The 22,749-nt window shown below is 52.5% G+C and overlaps 2 protein-coding genes across 3 annotated transcripts; both read right to left on the bottom strand.

Moving 5' to 3' along the window:
* Window positions 1–721: 721 nt before the first annotated feature.
* On the bottom strand, window positions 722–15,773 carry RAB11FIP1 (RAB11 family interacting protein 1). The gene is given in 7 exon segments (XM_050910108.1): window positions 722–3,970; window positions 6,000–6,105; window positions 7,318–7,651; window positions 7,654–9,650; window positions 10,626–11,421; window positions 11,903–12,345; window positions 15,427–15,773. Coding segments are annotated over 7 exon segments (4,242 nt in total). The 3' UTR covers window positions 722–3,751.
* A 1,447-nt stretch (window positions 15,774–17,220) lies between these two features.
* On the bottom strand, window positions 17,221–22,358 carry LOC127025371 (prolactin-releasing peptide receptor-like). 2 transcript variants are annotated; one of them, XM_050910304.1, is made up of 4 exons: window positions 22,137–22,358; window positions 20,934–21,078; window positions 20,131–20,765; window positions 17,221–18,495 (listed from the first exon to the last, which is right to left on the bottom strand). In XM_050910304.1, exons 3-4 carry the CDS (start codon window positions 20,535–20,537, stop codon window positions 17,862–17,864), a joined length of 1,041 nt encoding a protein of 346 aa, XP_050766261.1. In that variant the 5' UTR covers window positions 20,538–20,765; window positions 20,934–21,078; window positions 22,137–22,358; the 3' UTR covers window positions 17,221–17,861. The 2 variants fall into 2 exon arrangements, with proteins under 2 accessions (XP_050766261.1, XP_050766262.1); XM_050910305.1 differs by lacking the exon at window positions 22,137–22,358 and adding an exon at window positions 21,740–21,782.
* Between the last annotated feature and the right edge of the window lie 391 nt (window positions 22,359–22,749).

Raw genomic sequence — 22,749 nt, 5'->3', positions numbered from 1 at the left:
AGGCGGACCCGTCGTCCCCGGGCAGGCGGCGGCGGCGGCGGCTCCCGGGTACCCGCGGAGGGGAAGGGAGAGGGACCGAGGGGATAACGCGCTCCCTCGCTCAGCGGGGAACCGCGAAATCATAAAAACCTTCCCCTCGGGAGACTCATCAGCCGCAGCTCATCGTCCCCGTTCTCGTTAGAGCTGCCAGGGCCGAGCCCCGTCCCTCCCCTGAGCCCCCATGTGCTGGGGGGCTCCGGGTGGCCCCCCCATCCGCCTTTCATCATCAGCGGAGGATGAGGGCAATAACAGCACTCAGGGCTGCTGCAGCGCAGACAGGTTTCGGGCTAAATGGCCCCGAGACAGCAGGAGGCTGATTTCCTCTCTTTTCATCCCACAATTTGAAGGCCATTACAATTAGGGCCCGGGGGACCCGTGCTGTGACTGGGGTGATTGAACTGGCTCCTGGCCAAGAACCTTTTCGCACATATTTTTTTTTTTTTTTTTGCTTCACAGAAACTCTCGATTCTGACGATGCGGATGAGCTCGTCCATCAGGTTTCCCCACCCTGCGAGGTGTTTACCGTGAACTTCCTGCCCGGATAGCTTGCAGGGATGGAACTAGCCCAAAAATACCTTGAGGATGAGGAGTTTGGGGCAGCAGAGCTGGTCACGAGGAGGGGATGAGGTCCTTTTGAAACTGCTCTTTCAGAAAAAAGACAAAGTGATCAGAACGCTGGATTTAAGATATTTTTATTTTAGTGTTCCATGAAACCAAAAGGCATTTAAAAACAAATAGGTACCCAGGCTAAAAGCAGACAGTATAAACAGGGAAAAATACATTCAGATCCTTCAATAATAAAACAATACATTTGATTCTTAAGGCCCTCAAAGTCAAGGTGAAGCACCTCGCCGGACATAAAATGCCAGTCCCCTTATGCCAAAGAAAGTCTTTAAGTAGTATTGCCAATAAAAGACTGAGGTACAAGGTTTGTGCAATGCTTTCACAGCCATGGCTGTGGCTGGTGCAGGACCGTGACCCTGCAGCAGCGCCCGTGCTGCTCTGGCAGGAGGCTCGACGCCTGCAACCACCAGAGAGAACAACCCCAGAGGCAAAAAGCCAGACAGAACCCAGGGTCCACCTCAAGGGACACGGCTGTAACCGGCAAAAAAGGCTGCCAGGAGAGGATATTACAAGTTTTAAAGCTTCATCTCTAAGGAGACCACTAAGAGCACATATTACCGCTTTGTTTCTGTGCACGTAACTTCAAGATGCACATTCTTGCCAAGAGGCATGCACAGGATCCAAACTTCATAAAATCCATACTCCGAAAGCATCGCACACAGCACCGTGGTGCCTTCAGCAGCCAGCGACTCAGTAGTACCCATATTGCTTTAAAATGAGGCCAGCAAAAAGCAAGAGTCCAGTCTTGCTTCCCACGTGTCCAGTTATCGTTACCGATAATACCGTTTTTGATTTTTGAACTGTTAAGTCACCGTTCAAAGGCACAACCGGTTTTTCTGACTCTCTGACCTAGAACATCAGAAAGCTGTGGAATAAAGTCTAGAAGACAAGTTTATTAGTGAGGTATAGGCAACCGTTTCTCTCCAGAGATCCACCGAGGAAACAAATTAATCCTTCATCTTCCTCACTATTTCAAGGCACGAGAAGCAGCAGCAGTTTTCCATAAGGCCAACCAGTACCACTCAAAATTAAAACCACCAGCCAAGAGCTGAAGATGCCACTAAGACCTTCTGCGTTTCAGACCCTTCATTCACAGAAAAGGGTACAGCAGAAAAGAAATAACCCCTTCACTGAAGCCATCTGCTCAAATAAAAATAAGATTAGAAAAAAGTACCTGAAGTCTTAGAAGACTCTTAATGCTTAAGGCTTGTTTCAACTCAAGCTTCCCGCAAAGGACAGCTCTGTCAGAAAAGCTCCAGACTTTGGTAGTTAGTCAGTTTACAGTAATAAAAATGTAGTTAACAGCATTTTTTGAATTTTCCAATAAATGTATACATCTCTAGGCAAATATATTAAACTACTTTTCACTACAAAAATACAGTATTTGAGAAGTCTCCAGCGGTTTTCAGTGTTTTATGAAAATAGTAAGCAGACTACTAACAGGTTGATAGTCGATCCAGCGGGTCTAGTCCCTCAATAAAGTGCTTTGCTGTAGAAAAATTGAGTTAGAAACTCACCCCTTCCGAGCTAGGCCAGGAGTGACCCAACAGACCCTTTCAACTTGCGAAGGCAGGAGCGTTTGCTTTGGTCCTCTGCTACCCACTCTTCGTATTTCAACTTTCTTCTAAGCCTTTTAGGGACTCTCGCAACCCTGATAAATCCCAGAGATGCAAAGAGGCATCTGATTTTTTTTGATCTTTGACAAGAGCTTGCCAAAAAAAAAGCCACATTTAGTTTTTCCATGGAGGAAGCCTGTTGTGGTGGCTGCTCGATAGCGCTATGCTGTTATTTGCTGTCCGATGAGGTGGGGAGGAGAACATACCTGTCTCTATTGAGCTCCAAAGCAGCCACACATTAAGGAAGCAGACTGAGAGGTATCGATTGTCTAGCAAAACCAGCACTCTTTCTCAGCTACATAAATTTTTCATTCCATTCTGAGCAGCAAGTCACAAAGAACACCAAATGAGATTTGAGCACTAGCGCTGTGACTGCTCCCATCCCCGGGGAGGGCGATTTGGTTCCTCTCTTGGCTGTATGAGGAATGCATGAAAGAGAGCGTTGTAAGACTGATCACCTTTGAAGGTCGTTCCAAGGTAAGCCCCAGCTCCAAAATCCAAGGTATTTAAATTTAATAAACTGCAATGGTGTAAAAGAAAAATCGTCACAGAACTCCCATACAGCAAGAGACCCAGGCCACACACGTGTACTGTGAAATCCACACCTATTTAAGACTACAGAACAGAAACTAGGCGTACCTTTGCCTCCCTCGTTTGAACGACCTTCGAATCAGGAATTTGAAGTCTACAAGAGAACAGCTTCTGATTTAAAATGCACCTTCGGCCCAAATTCATTGCTACCATTCCTATGGTAGACAAACGTACCATGACACCTCAATGTTTCCTATACCAAAACCACCTGTAAGCCTTCCCCTTGGAGGACTGCTTTGAAAGAGTATGTACTTGATGAGAGTAACTAAGCTTTGCTTCTTCCTTTCCAATCTAAGGTTTAACTTGCATTCAACTTTTAGGGCATTAATTACTTTTAAAATACAGCCCACACAGCCCTGGTCTGAAGCACACATCTTTGGACTTCTCCAGTGTAGTTATTAATATTTTTTTTTAAAAACAATCAAATCCTCAAGCTCTACTGTACAAGATTTTATATTGCACTACAACTTAAGATATGGAAAGAAGAGTAATTGGTCTATCAAAGCTGCTATGAAACAAAACCATTAAAAAAAAAATCTTCATAAAGGATCATCAGTGCCTTGCTGGCAAGCAAAACACATCAAAAACCCTTCATCCTTCCTATCGCAATCAGCCTTTGGATTAGATGCCTGAACAAATCTTCCCAAATAATGGAAAGAAACCAAAAAATAAATATGATAAGTTGACTCCACTTCTGGACACCATAGACAAGACCTGATGTATCTACTAATCAAACTGAGAGTTGCTCAAGGCAGAAACAGGCAAGTGGTCATTTTCTGTGGGCAGCACAACCGGTACCACCTACTTCACATCGTCTCCTTGTTCATCAGACTCCACTGGTGGGAACTCAGTCCTTTGTTCAACCAACATTCCGAGAGCCTTTACATCTTTCCAGCTTTTTTGTTTCCAGACGTTGAAACACGAAGAATGTTTGGGGTTTCTTCCATGACTCTGACAAGCAAGTTATCGATGTAGTCTTCAAGCTCACGCACCTGGAGATCTTTCTTGGTAATTGTATCCTTCTGTTTCAAGACCAGCTGGATCAGCTCATCATGTGTTAGCTGAGCATAAGCATAGGCAGGGTCTGAAGGATCGTATTTCTTCGAGAGAGAAGAAAGGCAGGGTCATTACAGACATACGGGCATTTCAAAATAGCAACAGAATGATATCTGGTAGCTGGCTTGGGGGATTTAGAGCACCAACGAACAACTTTACACACGGCGTTTGCAGAACCACAGCTGCTCTTCGAAAGTATTACTGTGCTTCACATCTTTTTAAAAATAAGTGCCATCCAAATGACATTTCGGAACATCAGTCATTAGCAGTTTAGGATCAAGAAGAGCAGGCTGCTCAGAGCCAAGCTGCGCAACGGCCAAGTCACTAACAACGACAGGGAGAGGCTGGCAGGCCAGGCAAGCTTTCTGCTACAAAGCACCTTTTGGGCTATTAGCAAACCTAGCCTGGAAAAATTCCTACAAAACACTATCTACTCATACACTTCCAGAATGCAGAAGAGCTTTTTGAAAGTATTTGGAGGAAAAAAGAGCAGCTGCCTCAGAGTAAGCGCGTGCTACTTATGGCACAGCGACAGAATTTATAGAGCTTAGGCAGCCTTCTCCAGAACAGAAGGCAGGCTCAGAGCGAGACAGACGTTATGGATGGTAACCAGGCCATTGGTTTTAGCATAAAATCCTTGTGTAATGTCAGTTCTGTAATTCAACTCTTCTCCAATTTACGCTGAAAGAATGTCATGCTGACTCCAGGCAGCAGCCCATCCAGCTTAGCGAAGATGCATGGAAGTTACAGCCACGCACCATCAACTACCGTCGTTTGTAGACGAGCACTGGGACAGCTATTGTTTAAAACACACCAAAGGCTAGGAAAGCCAAGTTCAGGTTAAACAGCAAGAAACACCCACCTAGGCCTTTGGCATTTCCCTCTTATCGTAGTCATCACTGTGAAAACACATCACAACACAGCTTCTCCGAAAAGTCTGCTTTTAACCCTCAGGCAAACTTGACAGGTACTTTGCAGCTTCTGCCAATTCCTCCAGCTACCTTCTCAGACGCTAAACCAGGATGCCAGCCCAGGCTTTCCTTTTGCAGGGAGTATGCATACAACAGGCTCGCGTGACTAGATCGAGCATAATTTCTTATGTGGAATCAGAGCAGCACACCAGAATACTAATTACAAGTTTTCAACTCATTCAAAATAGCAACATGTCAGTTTGAATCATTTAACTCGCCTTTTCTTCTTTTCCACTTACACCAGAAGGAGGCACTACAGTGATTTTGGTACTAACTTTCCATTTTCCCCCAAAAACCCTTAAGAGACAATAACGGTACCCAGGGTTTTTCCCTGCTGACCCAGAGATGCCTCTAGCCATTCTGATCAACATGACTTTTAAGCTACGCCTCAAGCCTGGAGGTCTCTTTTGAGGCCAAGATTATACAAAAAGCTCCTTTAAATCTGAGTGATTACGCAAGCTGCACAGCTACGCTTTCAGGAAGAAGCCGTGCTTTAACGGCAGGCACCTGGTCTCTCGATCTGCACAGGGTATTAACGTAACACATTACAAGGCAACAGCCACGCCGAGGTTACTTTTCCCACCTTCTCGGCTTTAAGAGCCACATACTTATTTCAGGGTGAAAATGAGCTTTGGGGACTAATCACGTCTGATGATAAACAGTGATTAATTTGCCCAGTCTTCCGTGCAGATCCACGGTACGCAGCTCCCACACGTCACCAACGGGACTGTCTTCCAGGGGTCGCATCGCCCGTGAGTCGCCCGTCGTTCCTCTCACAGCCACCTCACGGCTCACACACATCCCGCTCACCGCTGGGGAGTCAGACAGCACCCCGCACCCCTCTCCACTGAGAATCCCCTCCGCAAACAAGAGGCGCCAGTTCTACTACACATCAGTTTTGCACGAAAAAGAATATCTAAAGGCTGTCCCCACCTTTGGGAACTGACAAAAGGAAAGTTCATGCCCCTCCCCAGTCTAATAACCACTGTTCTTTTTCTGCTCAGGATATATGAGATATGAGCCTAAGCAAACTGTCTCAAATACACGAACTCTGTTCGATTTACTGCTTAAGTTTTGGTTTAAAGCGGCACTTTCTCCATACCTTCACGTTCATCTCGAGCAGCTTTTCATTCATAGTGCTGATGACAGTCAGGTTTTTACTTTGAGACTTGTTTGCTGTGGCATTCATTGGCTTCACAGGATGGAGTCTGTAACATTGAAACATGCTCGTGTTATTTAGGCAGTACATACAACACCAGCACTACACAGATCTTCAGACTAAAAGCAAATATAGCAAGGAATTGGGGAAAATTCCTACCCTTCTCTATCTCCAGAGAGATAAGAGATTCAGCTTCGGGAAGACAAGGCATTTCTGTCTAAGCTATAGGCTTTTTATGAGTATACTCCAGTTCTCTTTCTGCTATCTTTATTGACTTAAGGCATTGGAGATAAAGAAACAGTAACAAGGGAAATACATCCTGAACGGTATGTCACGAAAGAAAAGCCAGGTCAGTCTACACGAGAAGGCAGTACACAGCAGCAGTTACTCTGATCTCTCACACACTAGTATTCGAGCCTGACTTTCCTAACAAGAACACATTTGTGGTTCTTGCAACTTATCAAATACTCCTGCTATCCTGGGACAAGCATGTATTACGCCTTTTCCAATCTGAACTTACACCATAAGCTGCCAAAAAGTGCTATCTTTATCTGCTCGAGCAGGATTTATGTTGCCAATTTTAATACGGGAAGAAAATTTTACTTGTATCTCAGCAAATGCCGGCCCAGAAGCGTCCTAGACCCTAGACGGAGTTCTGCAGACAAAGTACTGAGGGCTGACAGGTCAGTGGCACTGTTCTGCGGACAACAGTAGCCCAGCAGGCAGGAGGAGCTGCAGACAGCTCCAGAAAGCAGCCACGCGTTCTTGGTAGAGAGAGGCTTTAGCTGCACCGCTTGCTGCGATTCACTTCGAGGCTCAGGAGCCCGGTTTCGGCCAGGAAAGGAAGCATCCCAGTTTATCAGGCTTCCTGTGACCATTCTCCCATTCCTGAAAAATGGATCAATTCCACTCCATTTCCCCAATTTGATGAAATGACCCTATTTCTTAAACTGTGACCGAGTTTCCCTAACGTTTTCCCTAAGAGGTAGCGCTGTGATTAATGGCAGGTCCCCTCGAGTGCTCTGGGCATACTTAGTAGCCGTACAGATTTATCTGGTGCCAGCAACGATCCTACACTGGCATGACAGGACCCAGGCCCCGACAAATCCACGGCCGAGGAAGTTAAGGCTATACGATGCCACATCACTGCAAAGAGCAGTGAATTCCTGCACCTGGAGAGACAGATCCGCGCTCACAGAAGAAAAAACAAGGCTCACATCAGCACTGAGATACCTTCTGTGTATTTCCCATATTCTCTCACCTGTGCTTAGGAGACATGGTTTCACCACTCTGCTGAGTTTGGTTAGGGTATGTTTCAGAGGGTGAAACCCATGCCTGAAGAAGCTTCTTCTTGCCAGAATTTCCTGCTTTATCTGCGAAGCCCTCGGCTGTTGGCTTTTTCGGAGACTCTGCTCTATGACTTGGGGTGTCAGAGAGAAGGGAATGAGAGGAAGAGCAGGGCTGGGAAGGACTTGAGAGGGAGGAAGAGGAAACAGAAGGCTCAAAGAAGTCACACTCTGCACGCTCCTCAACACCTGCACTTATTTTCAGTTCTTGTTTCTCAAAATTACTATTACGCTCCCCGGAACGAGACTCATACCTAAGCCTGAGTCAGCTACCTGGTTATTGACACTGTGAACATCTACTCGGGCAGGCAGCACGGCTGATTTGCTTGGCTTACAAGCACCAGGAGCACTTCCTCCTCCTGGAGTGGCTGGGGTTACTTGGGCTGCAGCAGAGCTATCAGAGTGCTCTTTCAATTCTTCATGCAAAAGCATTAAATCTAGGGACTGCCTTCCAGTCTCTGAAACGTTTTTATCACCTGCAGCGACACTGCGGTTCTCCTGACAGTCACCTAGCAGCTCGTCATCGGAGCCCCCCTCCGGAATAACTGGAAGACCGGCCAGTTTCGAACCACGGTCTCCGGTAACGGGCATGGCAGACTTTAGATTTGTAAGACAGTCAAATAAACTGTCGTCACCTTCATTTTTTAACTGCCTATTATTGCTGTCGTCTCTGAGCGTCACTGGTGGAGTGATAGTCTCTAATGAGCCACTTTGGGGGAGGCACCCATGAGCATCTGAGGCTTCATCACTAGGTAATGGGAGCCCAGGCGCAGATTTTACACCTTTGCCTGAAGAAGGCACATCACTGCTTAACTCATCAGCCTGAGAAACCAGTGGGCACTTTTTCAGCGTTAAAGACAGCCGTGGTGCTGGCTTTGGAGTGACTAACACCTCACTGCCAGCCCTCCCTACATCGGCTTCCCGAGGGGACAGCGTGCAAGCTCCCAGGGTTGGTTTGGTAGGTCCTACTTGAGAAAATGAGTCATTTTTATCAAGTGGAGTTGCTTGGGGTTCTAACGTGGGTGCGCATCCTTCCCATCTCTTTTCACCAAAGATCTCCTGCTTCTCTTTCAGCTCACTCTCGGAAGAAGGTGGCTGTTCAGCACCGATCTCTGGCAAGAGGCTATTACTACACTTCGAGAGAGACGCAAAGCCTTTGTCGTCCTTTGTGCAGGGTTCAGTACTTACACCGCCTACTTCCACACCACCCTGAACAGCGGTCTTGCCGTTTTGGATGGGACCTATGCTGTCACTAGAGAGTTTTGACGACGGGTAGCACCCTGCTTCCAGTTCGCGAGCAAACCCTGCTCGCTCTCCTGTTGCGCCTGAACCCCTAAGTAACATTTCACTGAAATCAGAGCGCTGCTTTTCACGCTCCTGCCCACCCAAATCCTCATCACCTGACATAACACCCTCCGATCTGTCAAGGACAAAGGGGACAGATTTCCTGTTGCCTAGCTTACTTCTTTTCAAAGAAGTCTCAACCTGAAGCTGGGGAGAATCGCACTGCTGCTTTGGAGCCAGACCAGGGTTGTCAGAAAGGGTGCTGAGAGGGTTTGATACAGCTTTGACATGACCAGTTAAAGGCACATCTGAAGAGCTCCCTGAAGCATCGCGACCAGAGTGTTGCAGCTCAGCAGGGTGTTCTGCTGAGGAACAGTGTTCATCACAAGGCAGGCAGAAAGGGGAAGAACTAGCAACAGCTTTGAAACCTGGCGCATCGGCTTCCCACCCAAGCTTGGCTACAAAGGGATTATTGTCATTAAAATGACAATCAGAGGGGAGAGAAGGCGCGGGGGGGCGAGAGAGACCCCGGGAAGCCCAAGTATCAGAGCTTTCAGGACCCTGGCCCCAGGAGCTCTGCCCCCATTCAGAAGCAAAAGGATTATTACCACTACCAGAGACCTGCCCAGGAAGAGGCGATTTGGGAACAGAGGCTGCAAGATGATGGGACGAAGGGAAACGGGCAATGCCTTCGGGATCCAGGGCTGCAGATGCCCTGCCCCACTCGGGAGTAAAGGGGTTCTTGCCATTCAAAAGCTCTGCAGCAAAAGGAGGAGGAGAAGTAAGAGATGCAGGAGAACTAGTAATGTTTTCAGAGTCTGGCACTTGGACTTTGTGTCCTGTTTTAGAAATAAAAGGATTATTGTCACTATTGATACGGTGTACAGAAAGGAAAGCAGGAAGGGAATCAGGTGCAAGAGTAGGAAGCGTGGCTTTGGTTTCCTCCTCTGAAGACACGCACAGTCTGCAAAAAGGGACAAAAAACTCGCATGTCACTTGTGGCTGCAACACGAGGCAGGAACAGACAAGCTTTAGCACCAGACTCCATCAACTCCTAACACTGGAGATGAATTATACTTGCAAGATACCTCGGAGCCTATCTGATAGACTTCACATACTTAAAGGCATCTCTACAAAGCACTCAATTTATGTCAGAACACTTCTGCTGTAGAGTTTGCACAGGTTAGTGCTTAAAAGCAGCCACCGCAGTATCTCATCTTTTGCGCCACAAGCAATTTTATTAGTAAGACACTTCATATGCAAGATGTTTAAACATGAGAAGCATCGAAAATAAGGAGTTAGAGACAGACACAAAACATAGCCTTATTAGTAGGACACACCCATATATATATAAAAACACACACGTGCTTTTTTTTTTATATATGTATATATGAAGGATAAAGGAGCAGAATTTCCGAAAAAGCCTTGTGTACAAATTCACACAAACGTCCTTCATGTCGCTGTGGACAATGCCAAAAGCAGAAGGACTCCAAGATTACCACTTCTGAAGACCACAGCCAAATACAGAAGAGAAAAGTAGAGATGTTAGAACTGGTATTTCAGACCCTGGGTACGTTCAAGTCGCACAGCTCAGACAGAAGTTAGTTTTTGCAAGAGATCCCGCAAGAAAAATCACCCCTACAGTACCTGCGAAGATGCCTGCACTCAGAGAACCACTATTTCAGCATCACTTATAAGGAACATCCCTCTATCAATCTCTTTTTCACACCGAGAAAGAACTCACAGTTGTTATTTGTTATCAAAGCGCCCAACGGCTAGCTTAAAACCACCAGGTACCCCGCAGAGCAACACACTTCTGCGGCACGCAGGACGCCGAGCGGAGGAGCACTGCTCTGTGGCAGGAAGCAGCCCAGCTAAAGCCTGCCGCCACCGCCGCGCGCCGCTCTTTGTGTCAGCCTCTGAAGCAAACGTGACTGACCTGGGCTTGACAGCTTTGGTCTTCGCCGGCGCAGCAGCTTTTTCAGGTTTCCGTTCTTCCTCAAAAGGGTTGAGCGGCTGCTTACTTGCAAAGACATCTTCTGCGCGGTGACTGTCTTCTGAAGGATTCCCCCTGCTTAAATCTGCTGCAGGTTCAAGATGTTTGGCCTCTTGTTCACTCTTCTCTTCTGGAACTTTGTTTTCCTCATCCTGCAAGGTCCTGTCGGGAATATTCTCAGCATCACTGGTCTTCACTGCTTCCTTCTTCCCAGTGACCAGAGACAGCAAGGCAGACTTTTTGTGGTCCATTTTTTTGGTCTCTTTAATAACCTCGACACTCGGAGGAGTGCTGGTTTCCAGGTATTCTTCACTGCTAAGCAATTTGTATGACGGCAAAGTCATAGATTTAAAGGTCTCCAAGGATGCAGACCCAGAGAAAGCATTACTAGGAGATGTTCTTCCCGTCTCTTCAGGTCCTTTAGTAGATCTGGAAGACAGGTTCTCTTCTGAAGCAAAGACCTGCTTCCTCCTGAAGTTGTGAGGAGAGGGGGAAGAGGCTGGAGTGTTGTCCTTCTTCGTGCCCTCTTCCATATAAACGTGACTGCCGTTGATACACAGACTAGACTTGGAAACAGGATCGCTTTTGGATTTAAGGCCACTGAATAAAGAGAGCCCTTCTTTCTTAGTGTGGTTAGTGGTTACTTGGTTTAGTTGCCTGTTGTCCAAAGTTGCTGTTTTACGAGATTTGAATACAGGAGAAGGAGAGGACTTCTCTTCCAGGGCATTTCCAAAGGCTTCTGGAAAAAATAAACGGGGAGAAATTCAAGATGCAAGAACATCCTTTCCTCTGACACTTGCTACTGACAACCTCAGTGCTTCACAGTCATTAATGGATTGCAGCAACAGAAACATCACAAGTGTGACTATACCAGCCACTTCCAAACCTCCTGGGTCCCCTACCAGTGCCAGCCCTCAGCAGAGCGGATCGCATGCGCCGTTCAATGACCTAAAACCACCACAGATCACTTGCTGTGAAGTTGCACCGCCAACACGTGCAGACAACGCTCGCGCAGCCCCGCAGTTTCTATGCTGTCCCAAGGCAAGCTTAGCTGCGAGCGTCTAACGTCCTGCGTGCATACCTGCCACCGTGGACAGAAGTGACTTTCTATGGATTCATTAAGAAGAATTTAACTAGTACTCTAAAAAGTGTGAAAAGTGCAAGCAAACCTTTGGAGAAAGGCTTTGTGCTTCGTCAGTGCAGTGAGTGCCAGTACTCACTTTCTGAGGTTGAAGAGGTCTCGGACTCCTCGTTGTCCCATTGCGACTGGAAGTCGCTGGGCCGAAGCCGAACCCTCTCGGTGGCGGGCTGCTGCGTCGGCAGGACTGACATGGACTGGGAGAGGGAGGTCTTCTGCAGGCCAGGTTTGGAAAACAGGGTTTTGAACTTTGATTTCTTCTTCTCCTTCTCAACTGACTCATCTTCGCTGTCAGCAGGGGAGTGACTCGTGCTGGGAATGATCGCTGACACCGTGTCGGAAAGGCCACTGCTCCTCTTCCCCTTGAGCTTGTCTTTGAGCTTGCCAAAGGGAGAGCGAGACTTGTCTTTCACGGACAGATCAAACATACTGGCTGTCATGTTGCTCCTCATAAACTGGATATCCACTTCGATCTCCCCTCTCTCCTTTTCCTTTTTCCCTGGTTTGGAGCGAAGCTTGTACCACCTGCCAAAACAAGGAGATTTCTTTTACAAGCCAGTCCTTGAGAGGCACAGGTAATTTAGAACAACAGAGGGTGTTTACACTTTAAAAAAATCAAATAAGCCTACTGTGGGGGTGGGGGCGGGAAGAAAAGCCTTTAATCTTACAACGTCATAGTCATATGGCTCCAGGTGCCAAGGAAAACATTTCTTATTGTAAATAGAAAGTTATTAGTAAAATTTGTTTTAAAACCCAGACCAGGAAGGGTTAAAAAAAAGAAGAAAAAAAAAGAAACACAACATGGAATTCCTGTATTTCAGCTCAGCCACTCTCTCCTGTCCTTTTATCTGGCTTCCTGAAATTCGAAATTCAGAGGCTCGGACTTTGAAGTGGGTGCGAAAGAAGCAGCCTCAGAGAGAGCTGACACTGGTACCAGAGAGCTTGCACACGCGTCCCACGCCCTCATACCTTTCATTCCAGCTTCTCTTCAGTTGCTATCTTAATGCCTCTTAAGCTAAGGAACCCCTAATCAACACAAGGAGAGCCAAGCCAAGCCTTACAGACTGTCTGGGGACTTCCACTCACCTCTACGAGCGCGTGACCGAAGTGCACCAGGAAGGACATTCGTTACAGACAGAACCTTACCCCTTTTCTGAAATGCAGCTCCAGAACATTAAGCTCTGCATATTAAGTGCTCAGGGTATCCTCAACTGCAAAACCACCATCTGCATGTCGCTATCACACGTGCTCGATTACCACGCAATAACATTCAAACCACACTGGGGCCGGCACAGAAAATTATCAGCGCTGTGCACCAATACTTTTTTGCTGGAGCCGCAGACTTCCCGACTCCAGAGAACCGATAGCAAAGGCCGCCTGGAAAACGCCGGCTTCTTCCTCCTCGCCAGCTGGTACATGAAAATAAAGGAAGCGAACGGAGCACGCAAATCTGCCTCTCCATCAAATTTGCACTTCATTCCTTTGAAGATGCACTGGAAGCAATGAAAGAGAATGGGAAAAGGCAATTTGCTTCAGAGAAAATTCAAAACTAATGAGCATTAACTGAAGGAGATGAATTCAGAAATCTGCTAGAGAGAAACACTTTAGAGGGAAATGAATATGCGAGCACCATGCTACAGTTAGACGTTCAGACTTGAAGTTACAAGACACCAGCAGCAGGGAAGGGATTTTATAAGGAGATGTTAGGTTTTGTCAGGTCCCTAAAGCCGCAGTCCCGCAGTGGCAGCAGCAAGGGAAGCACGAACCCTTTCCCTTTAATGCAAGCCAGCACTGGGCACTTTTGTTCTAAACCCCGTGGTTTCTAGGAGCATCCTGCATGCGTACAGTGCCACAACAATTCATTCTGCGCGCTCTCTGCCCCGGGGAAAGAGCAGGCCCTGCTCGAACAGCATCCAAAACACAAACTACGCGTTCAGCAAAAGGCAGCTTAGCACTGAAACACAGCCATCGCTTTGAGAAGCACGCTGCTACATCCACCTCAGAGCAGCTGAAAGTAAATAACGTACTGACAACCTCCCCCCAAAAACTACAAAATATAAAATCTTATTAATTTCATTTATTATGTTAGTGTGCACCTGTCAATCAACATGCATTTATTTTCCAAATAAAACCAGCCCTTTACAGGTATATGCCACCACGGCAGCTAAGCAATGAGAAAAGAAACAGGCTTCAAACAGAACATCGAGGGCTGGAGGGACGACAGTAACAATGGGAAATATCAGAAGTTTTCCCAGGAGCATCCAAATTGGGTTCCCCCCCCTCCATTTTCCTTTGGCCCAGACACAAAAACCCGTGGTGCTGGCCTCGCAGGGCTGACTCCCTGAACTCTGCTGACTGAAGGCGCGTTATGCTCCGCCGTGTAAACACATTAGCGCTTGACACAACCTTAATGACAGCCACGTTATAATTAAGGCTTCACAAGCGGCGACGGCTTTGTCAAGAAACACAGATCTCGGCTTTGGCCAAGCCAGTGTTAATCCCTGGATCTGCTCAGGTGAGCGAGAAGAGGAAGGTGACTCACCAGCCACCTCAAGCCACATTACAAGGCTGCTGACTCCCAGTAAAACCCTCCCAGTAACCACCCCTGGGATTTCAGCGCACCGTCCCAGTGTTTATGTTCAAAGGAGCAAGTATGACGCAGAGCTGGCACTCGGTATTAAAGTCTCCCAGCTCGGTGTCCTGCTGACAACAGTGAAGCCAGCGCATATAACACTGAATTATCTACTCTTACACATGCTTAGGCTCTGCTAAGTGTTCATTAAGAAAAATACATAAGCAGCTGGCCGCAGCCTGCGCTCATCCTCTGTCAGAAGGCGAAAGCATTACGTGAAGTTTTTTGGGTCGATCTGGCTGTTGCCAGTGTACACTGTTAGCACTCGCGTGTAAATATTTAAAAATCAAAGCCAAGCGCAAGGCAGGACTGCCTGAAAAAGCACCGGCCGCGTTGCCCCGGGCTGGCCTGGCAGCCGCAGGTGCCAGAACCCCTGGCCCCTTCCAGGGGGCAGGCACCCCGGAGCTACGGGGGGCTGACCCACACCAGGAGGGACCCTGCCCCAAGGGATCACCCCATGGGCCTTCATGGGGCTTGAGGGGTCCCCGTGGGGCACAGGGGTCCCTCACCAGATCTCCCCACGGGACACAGGTGTCCCCCACCAGAACCCCAGTCCCCTGTGCGGCACACAGGTCCCCATGGGGCACAGGAGCCCCCCACAGATCCCCTGTGGGGCACAGAGGTTTCCATGGGGAACAGGGACACCCCATTGGGAAGTGGGGTCCCCCACCAGAACCCCGTGGGGCCCAGAGCCCCCCCATCCCTCTCCCTGGCCCCCGTGGGGCACAGAGCCCCCCCCAACCCTCTCCCTGGCCCCCGTGGGAGACAGAGGCCCCCCCCATCCCTCTCCCCGGCCCCCGCGGGGCCCAGAGCCCCCCATCATCCCTCTCCCCAGCCCCTGTGGGGCACAAAGCCCCCCCCCCATCCCTCTCCCTGGCCCCCGTGGGGCCCAGAGCCGCCTCCTCGCCCCGTGTCCCCAGAGATCTCCTCACAGCCCCCGGTTCCCGGAGGCCCCCCCGCCGCCCCGGGCCCACCTGGTGTGCCGCCGGCCGCCGTCGGCCCTCAGCGCCGCCAGGTCGACTTCGGCGCGCCCCAGGAACTTGTCGAGGCCGACGAGGGCGCGGTGCAGCACGGTGAGGCGGAGGGCGGCGGGCCGCGGCGGCGGCGGCAGCTCGAAGGTGGCCTCCTCCCGCCAGAGCGGCTGCCCCTGGCACCGCTCCGCCACCGAGGTGGAGAACTTGTCGCGGCCCAGCGCCATCACGGTGTAGGCGTCGCTGCCGCCGCCGCCCGCCGCCGCCTTGGCCCGCAGCCCCCGCGCCCGCAGCACCGTCACCTGTACGTGGGTGGGCACCCAGGCCGGGGCCAGGCCCGGGCCTGACATGGCGGCGGGAGCGGAGCGGAGCGGGAGCGGGAGCGGGAGGGGAGCGGCGCGGCCCGGTGCGTTGCCCGGTGCGCTGCCGCCCCGCCCGGTCGCCCCGCCCCTCTCGCGAGAGCACGGGGCGGGGCCGGGGCGGGAGGGGCGGGGCCGAGGCGGGAGGGGCGGGGCCTGGGGGCCTGGGTCGCGCAGGTGTCTGTACAGGTGTGTACAGGTGTGTGCAGGTGTGTATGGCATGTACAGGTGTGTGTACAGGTGTGTGCAGGTGTGTGGCATGTATGGGTGTGTGTGCAGGTGTGTATGGCATGTACAGGTGTGTGCAGGTGTGTGTGGCATGTACAGGTGTGTGTACAGGTGTGTGCAGGTGTGTGGCATGTATAGGTGTGTGTACAGGTGTGTATGGCATGTACAGGTGTGTGCAGGTGTGTGTGGCATGTACAGGTGTGTGTACAGGTGTGCGCAGGTGTGTGTGGCATGTACAGGTGTGTGCAGGTGTGTGCAGGTGTGTGTGACATGTACAGGTGTGTGTGCAGGTGTGTACAGGTGTGTATGGCATGTACAGGTGTGTGTGCAGGGGTGTGTGCAGTGGTATGTGGTGTGTACAGGTGTGTACAGGTGTGTGTGGCATATACAGGTGTGTGTACAGGGGTGTGCAGGGGTGTGCAGGGGGGTGTGCAGGGGTATGTGGCATGTACAGGTGTGTACAGGTGCATGTACAGGTGTGTGCATGTACAGGGGTGTGCAAATGGGCACATGTGTCTGTGCAGCTGTGTGCATACAGGTATGTGTGTACAGGTGTCTGTGTACATACAGGGGTGTGTATGTGTGCGTACAGAGGTGTGTGAATGGGCGTGTGTGTGTACAGGGGTGTGTACTGGGGCGTGCGTGTGTACAGGGGGGGGTGTTTTTGTGCACGTGTAGGGCTGTGCGTGTCTGCACAGGGCAGTGTGTGCGGGGGTTTCGGGGGGTATACAGGTGCCTGTGCGTACAGGCGGGTGCGTGTCCAGGGGTACGGGGAGGGGCACGCAGTCTGGGGGGCTGTAGGGTGACCAGCGTGCGTGCAGGGGTGTGCAAGGCTGAACAGTGGGCTAACCTGTCCTGGCGCTGGCTCCATCCCCTCGTCTGCTCTGAGGCTGCAGGAAGAGTCCTGACGCTTCTCCGAAAACAATCTCGCGGGAGAAATGCCATTTCCCAAACCCGAGAATTGATTTCATGAGAGTTGTATGATTCATTTATTGAAACGGGCAGCTACTTACAGCCGTCACTCCAGCGAAATGCTTTTCACCCCTTCCTCACACTCCCGCAGGCCTGTTTCCTTTATTAATTTAGAATAATGACACCGCGAGGTCCCGCAGCGAAGCGTGCAGCCCTGCCGCCCCTCCTGCGGGGCTGGGCGCTGTGTCCTCCGGCAGCTTTGCTCCCGCATCCCATCCCATCCCATCCCATCCCCGGCTCCCTGGGAGCATCCACCCTGCACCCAGCGATGCTGGCGATGCTCTGGTCCCCCCACCTCGCCTCCTCTGAAGCCCGGCAGCCTCGGCATGCCCTTTGGACCACAGCATCTCGGGGCGACCCGCCGAGCAGCACGTGCCGGGGAGCAGCCAGCCCCGGGGCCAGCCCTGGGGACGGGGACGCTGCCCTCGAGGGCTGCCCGCAGCCGGGAGGGGAGAGGGCAGCCCTGCGTGGGTGCAGCCCGTGCCCCCAGGGAGGTACAGGTTCACCTTTGGGACCCTCGCAGGAGGGATGGGTTTTGCTGGGGCTGGCGGGGCCGTGGGTGCGCAGCCGGGGGCAGCTGGGGTGACTTTGCAGGGAAAAGCTGCAGCAAATGCATTTTTGCTCGTGCCAGCTGCTGTTCTGGAGGCAAAGGGAGCTTGGGGCACGCCAGGAGTGGAGCCGAGCACCCCGACGCGGGGCAGGCGTAGGGAAGGATGCTGCAGCGAGTGCTGCAAACCCCTGGGCAGGCAGGAGGACCCCATTTGCCTCCGGTCCCATGGGCAGGACGGGCGTCCCCAACCCCTCGGCAGCGAGGAAAGCTCTGCCGTGCATGGGACGAAGCGTGTGGCCATGGAGGGTCCGGGGAGCGGGACTCTGGCCTCAGAGCACGCCGCTGGCAGCCCCGCAGTTCTTGGCAGGGATGATCTTCCTCTTGCAGGCGAACATCTTCCGCAGCTCCCCGCGGAAGCGGTCGTGCAGCCAGGCATAGAGGAAGGGGTTGCAGCAGGAGGAGCTCATGGCGAACCAGTGGCAGAGCAGCTGGATGAGGAGGAAGTAGTGCTTGTTGATGAGGTTGATGTCGATGTCACGGATGATGTTGAAGACGTGGATGGGGAGCCAGCAGACCCCGAAGGCTGCCACCACCAGCACGATGAGGCGGAAGATCTTCCTCTTCCTCAGGCGGTCGAACTCGGCTTGGCTCTGCGTGGGGTGGCCGGGCACCACCCGGTTCCTCAGCTTCACTGAGATGCAGATGTAGGAGAGGGAGACGGCGGAGAGGGGCAGGATGTAGGTGACGATCAGGGTGCCGTAGGCGTAGGCCAGGCGCTGCGTCTCCTTCTCCATCCAGAACTCCTCGCAGATGGTGAAGCCTTCCTGCCGAAACTCCACGTGGTACGTGTGGGCGATGGCGGGGGCCACCAGCCCGCAGGAGAGCAGCCAGATGCCCCCCACCACGGAGATGCAGCTGGTGACCGAGATCCGCTTCTTCAGGGGGTGCACGGTGGCGTAGTACCTGCGGGGAGAGAAACGGGGGAGCCCGAGACCCAGAGCATCCCCCCCCGGCAGCCCGGGGCAAGGGGTGGCTGGCAGCAGGGCTGGGGCCATGGGAGGCAGAGCCCTGCCAGCTCCGGGAGCGGGGGCACGGCCCTGAGCGGCTGCTGGGGAAGGGCTGGCTGGGGACGACCGCGTCCCCTTGCTCTGCCACGGGGCCCACGGAAGCACCAGGTCACTGCTGCTGTTTTGGGAAGCGGGGCGCCTGGCAGGGCCGGGCAGGGAGCATCCCTCCCGCAGCCTGTCTCTCAACCTGCCTTGAGGACCGCAGGCAGCACTGAGTGAGTGACAATAAAAGCCGGCAATTCCTCTTTTACTTCCTCCTCCCCTGAGCATCTTCTACTCCTCTCCGTGGTGTCTCCCCTTATGATCAAGGGCTGGCCCTAAATGAGCTCCCGGTGAGGTTATCTTCAGTGACTGTAGTTTGCTTTTATGCAGCTCTTTCACATACTAAATGCTCTGCCCGCCGCCGCAGCCCGCGCTGCCTGCTGCTTGGTATTGCAGCGTTTGCTATCGCAGCGTTTAACGTTGCCGTGTTCAGCAGCGCAACGCGCAGCCCCATTGCCCCTGCGGAGGAAAAGCACCAACAGCTCTTCGTGTGCTTTGCTCGCGGGCTCGTGCTGAAGTCCGAGACCAGCAGAGCCCCGGTGCGGCCGCGTGCTCCCCCCACATTGGAGCTGGAGGATTTGGGCTAAAATTGTCCATTTGCGATAAATCCCAATGACGTTTTATGAATGTGCTGAGGACAGTGTAACTTGGTGGCTGCCTCTTTAGCAGGAGAAACACGCAAATCGTTTTCACTCCCAAAAAACCGGCTTTGTTGAAGAGCAAAAGAACGCCAGCACTCCTGGGGACATTTCAAGTCCCCGGCGAGGGCAGCATGGCTCCGCCAGCAGTCCAGCCTTTCTCAGCTATTCTGCTCAGATCTTCCTTTTTTTTTTTTTGCCCTTCCCATCGTAGTCCTGACCCGCTTTCCCCCAGCAGCAGAGGCAAACCAGCACAAGAGGCACAAGAGGCACTCTCGGCGCTGCCGTAGACGCTGCCGGCATCGCACCCGTCCCCGCAGGGTTTGGAGCATCTTTTATGAGAGGAGGTCTCTATGGAAACACGGTTTTTATAAACCACCCCCCGTCAGACCCTGCCCGGGCGCACTCAGGGAGGCACAAGTGCTCTCCACCCAGGGGCCAGGACGCAGCGTGATTTGGGTGCAAATTTATCCAGCAAAGTATGAAAAACCGGGTGCAAACTCCAACCAGCCCTTGTGCGAAAGCCGCGCCTGCCGGGAGCATGGACCTGGCTGCGGGCGGGCTGGATTTTGATAGAGACGGCTTCATACAGGCAGGCATGAAACTGCACAACATCATATCGTGATGCAAACCAGCAGCCGGCCGAACACCCCCACTACGCTTCCTGCACCCGAGGCCAAGTCCTGATGCTAAAGAAAAGGCTGCAGAGAGACTGCAAAGATCCCCTGGATTTTTCCTTTTCCAATTTTGAGTGTCCGGCACTGAACACCCCGAGCCAAGCGAGCAGCAGCTTGAGGAAACTGAGGGGCACTGACCTGGACCCCCAAGCCGTCTGCCCCACTGGCGCTTACCTGTCAACCGCGATGGCCGTGAGCGTGAAGACGGAGACGTAGACGGTCATGGGCTGCATCAGGAAGACGAAGTAGCACAAAAACTTCCCGAAAACCCAGCCCTGGGGGTTGAAGGCGTAGGCCAGGGTGAAGGGCACGCACGTGGCACACATCAGCATGTCGGAGAAAGCCAGGTTCCCGATGAAGAAGTTGGTGACGTTGTGCATCTTCTTGGTCTTGCAGATGACGTAGAGGAGCAGGTAGTTGCCGAAGATGCCGATGAGGACGACCAGGGCGTAGCAGGGGATGATGAGGGGTTTGAAGGACTGGATGAGCTGCACCCCGGTGAACTGCGTGCTGGCGTTGGAGCGGTTCTGCAGGGCGAGCTCGTAGACGGTGGCGTTGGCCCCGTCCCTGTCCCCCTCCATGGCTGCGGCTGAGCCTCTCTGCCCACAGGCAGCAGGCAGGTGAGAAAACCTCTGTCTCGACCAGCCTCGGCACTCCAAAATCCGGCGGTCGTGGGTTTCAGGTGTCCACGGGGCGCATCCTGCTCCTCATCACGGCTTTGCTGTGGCTGTCCCCCCCCCACAGCTGCACAGCACCCTGCCCCGCACCCGGGGAGGCTCCTCAGGACGGCAGCTTCGTCCTGCGGGCTCCTGGGGAGGGAAATGGAAAATCAGGCTCAGAAAAGGGGCGATGCCGGCGAGCAGCCCTGCATCGGGAGGGAGAGACAGCCCCGGGCTCGACAGCAGTTACGGCTCGGGGGGGAAGAGGAGAAGGAGAAAAGCAGTGGGGCTGACCATGGGCTCAGGGCAAGCACTTACTGAAATCCGGTCTCATCAACACCCCTTTAAACGAAGCGCTTGCAGCAATCCTGCCTCTGCCCCAGCCCAGCCGGCGCGGAGGGGCAGCTGCTGGCAGAAGGAAAAGGGACGCGGCAGCTGAGCCAGAAAATAGCTCCTAATGTTTCTGGAAATAACAAAGGACGTTAATGGATAAATGAATAAAGATGCTCTGCTACTTTTGTACTGCCTCAAAGCCTCGTGCGCCTGCACCCCACTCATCCATCCCCCTAACGAGATTAACTGGGCTCTCCTCAAACGCTAAGCCTGGCAGCAGCCAGCCTGGGTTTCGTTGCTGCTGCGGTTCAGGGGGCTCAGCCGAGATGTTTTCGTAGACCCCGGCACTGTCCTGCTGAAAGCAACGCCAGGTTTTCATGTAATCAGCTGCAAAGGGAACGGGATGGGGGGGCAAGGAGGAAATTCAGGGGCAAAAATTAGATCAGTCCTGGAAGACGGGTCCCTGCCTGCCCGGGCTGCTTCCCACGGGCAGCCGGGTCCTGCCGGGAGCCCCTCGCCAGAGTGCAGGCAGCACCTTTCCCATCCCCAGCACAGTGCTCGCTGCCAGACCCCCGGGACCCCCGGCCCGGTGCAGCCCTCTCTCCTGGGCTGCTCCCGCATCCCCTGCCTCCCTCCTGCCCACTGAATCATCTCACCACCCGCTGCAGTCCAACTTTAATTTCCTGGGCTATTTTCATATATTATCTCCCACTCTTTCCCAGCACAGGACTTGCCACCCTGTTTATTTGTCTCTGTTCCAGATGTTATTTCACCCTTAAGCCCTCACGTACCTGATCTAGTAAGGCTGAAGCCCACCCGGCAGATTTTGGAAGTCCCCGGGGAAACCCAATGGAGAGCTGCACCCAGCCACAGTTTTGTAACGCACCTCAGCAGCCCCCCAAAAGCTCCGCAGTCCAAATTTGCATTAACTGGGTTTTTAGATCAACTTCTGTGCACCCTGCCTGCTTCACCCCACGCGTTTGCAAGGCACCCCACCTCAAAGGATGCATTCAGAGACAGAACAGGCATTTCAGAATAAAGTCCCTCTTATCAAACATTTGCTGCTGAATCCAAAGCCGTGCCACCGCCTCCCCCCGCAGCCAGCCCCGCGCCGCTCTTTGTTCTGCTCGGGGAGGGATTTTACCCGCTGAGCATCAGCAGGTAAAAATCCTCCCATAAATAAATTACCGCGTGCAGAAGCCTCCTCCTGAGATCCATCCTCAGCCCCACACGCATCCCCAAACCAAGGGCCGCGTTTCCAAACGAAGCGCCTGCAGCAAAGAATTAAGTTGTGCCGCCTGGCAGCGTTTAAAGGCAGCCGCCTTCCCGCGGGCTGGGCAGGCTCCTGCTCGGGGGCTGCCCTGGGGATGCAGAGGGGAGCGGACCCCCCCCCGGTGCCCCTCTCGCCTGCTGCTGGCACACGGTGAGACCACGGTGGTCTCGGTCCCTGCCTAGCCGGGCGCTCAGCCGTGCACCCCTTCTGCCGGCTGCGGCCGCCCCTGCTGCGGGAGCGGGGCCAGATCCGGTGAGGAGGAGGACCGGGGCAAAACAATTTCAGCTGGGGAAACTTTTACTTAATTTAGTTTGTTGCAATTAACACGAGCTTCTCATCCTTGGCATGGGTATTGAGACAACAGAAAATGTGAATAATTCAAAGGTATTTGGGGAAATGCCTCCCCGCCCCCAGGCTCAGGCCTCCTCCTGCCCTTTCTGCCCTGCACCAGACTCCTGAGATAATGGGGGTTCATACCAGAGCTAGCCGGGCGTGCACCCGCACCAGCCGGGCACCCAAGGACATTAA

This window comes from Gymnogyps californianus, chromosome 23 (genome assembly GCF_018139145.2).
Source record: "Gymnogyps californianus isolate 813 chromosome 23, ASM1813914v2, whole genome shotgun sequence".
Lineage (NCBI taxonomy): Eukaryota > Metazoa > Chordata > Aves > Accipitriformes > Cathartidae > Gymnogyps > Gymnogyps californianus.
The sequence above is the reverse complement of the archived record's forward strand: the minus strand, read 5'-3'. Positions and strand labels throughout refer to the sequence as shown.

Bases quoted from the DNA above. Each gene is read 5' to 3' on its own strand.
- LOC127025371 (XM_050910304.1), bottom strand. From the start codon at position 20,537: ATGGAGGGGGACAGGGACGGGGCCAACGCCACCGTCTACGAGCTCGCC. The intron at 18,496-20,130 runs GTAAGCGCCAGT...CTCTCCCCGCAG, and splicing joins ACGGCCATCGCGGTTGACAG to GTACTACGCCACCGTGCACC.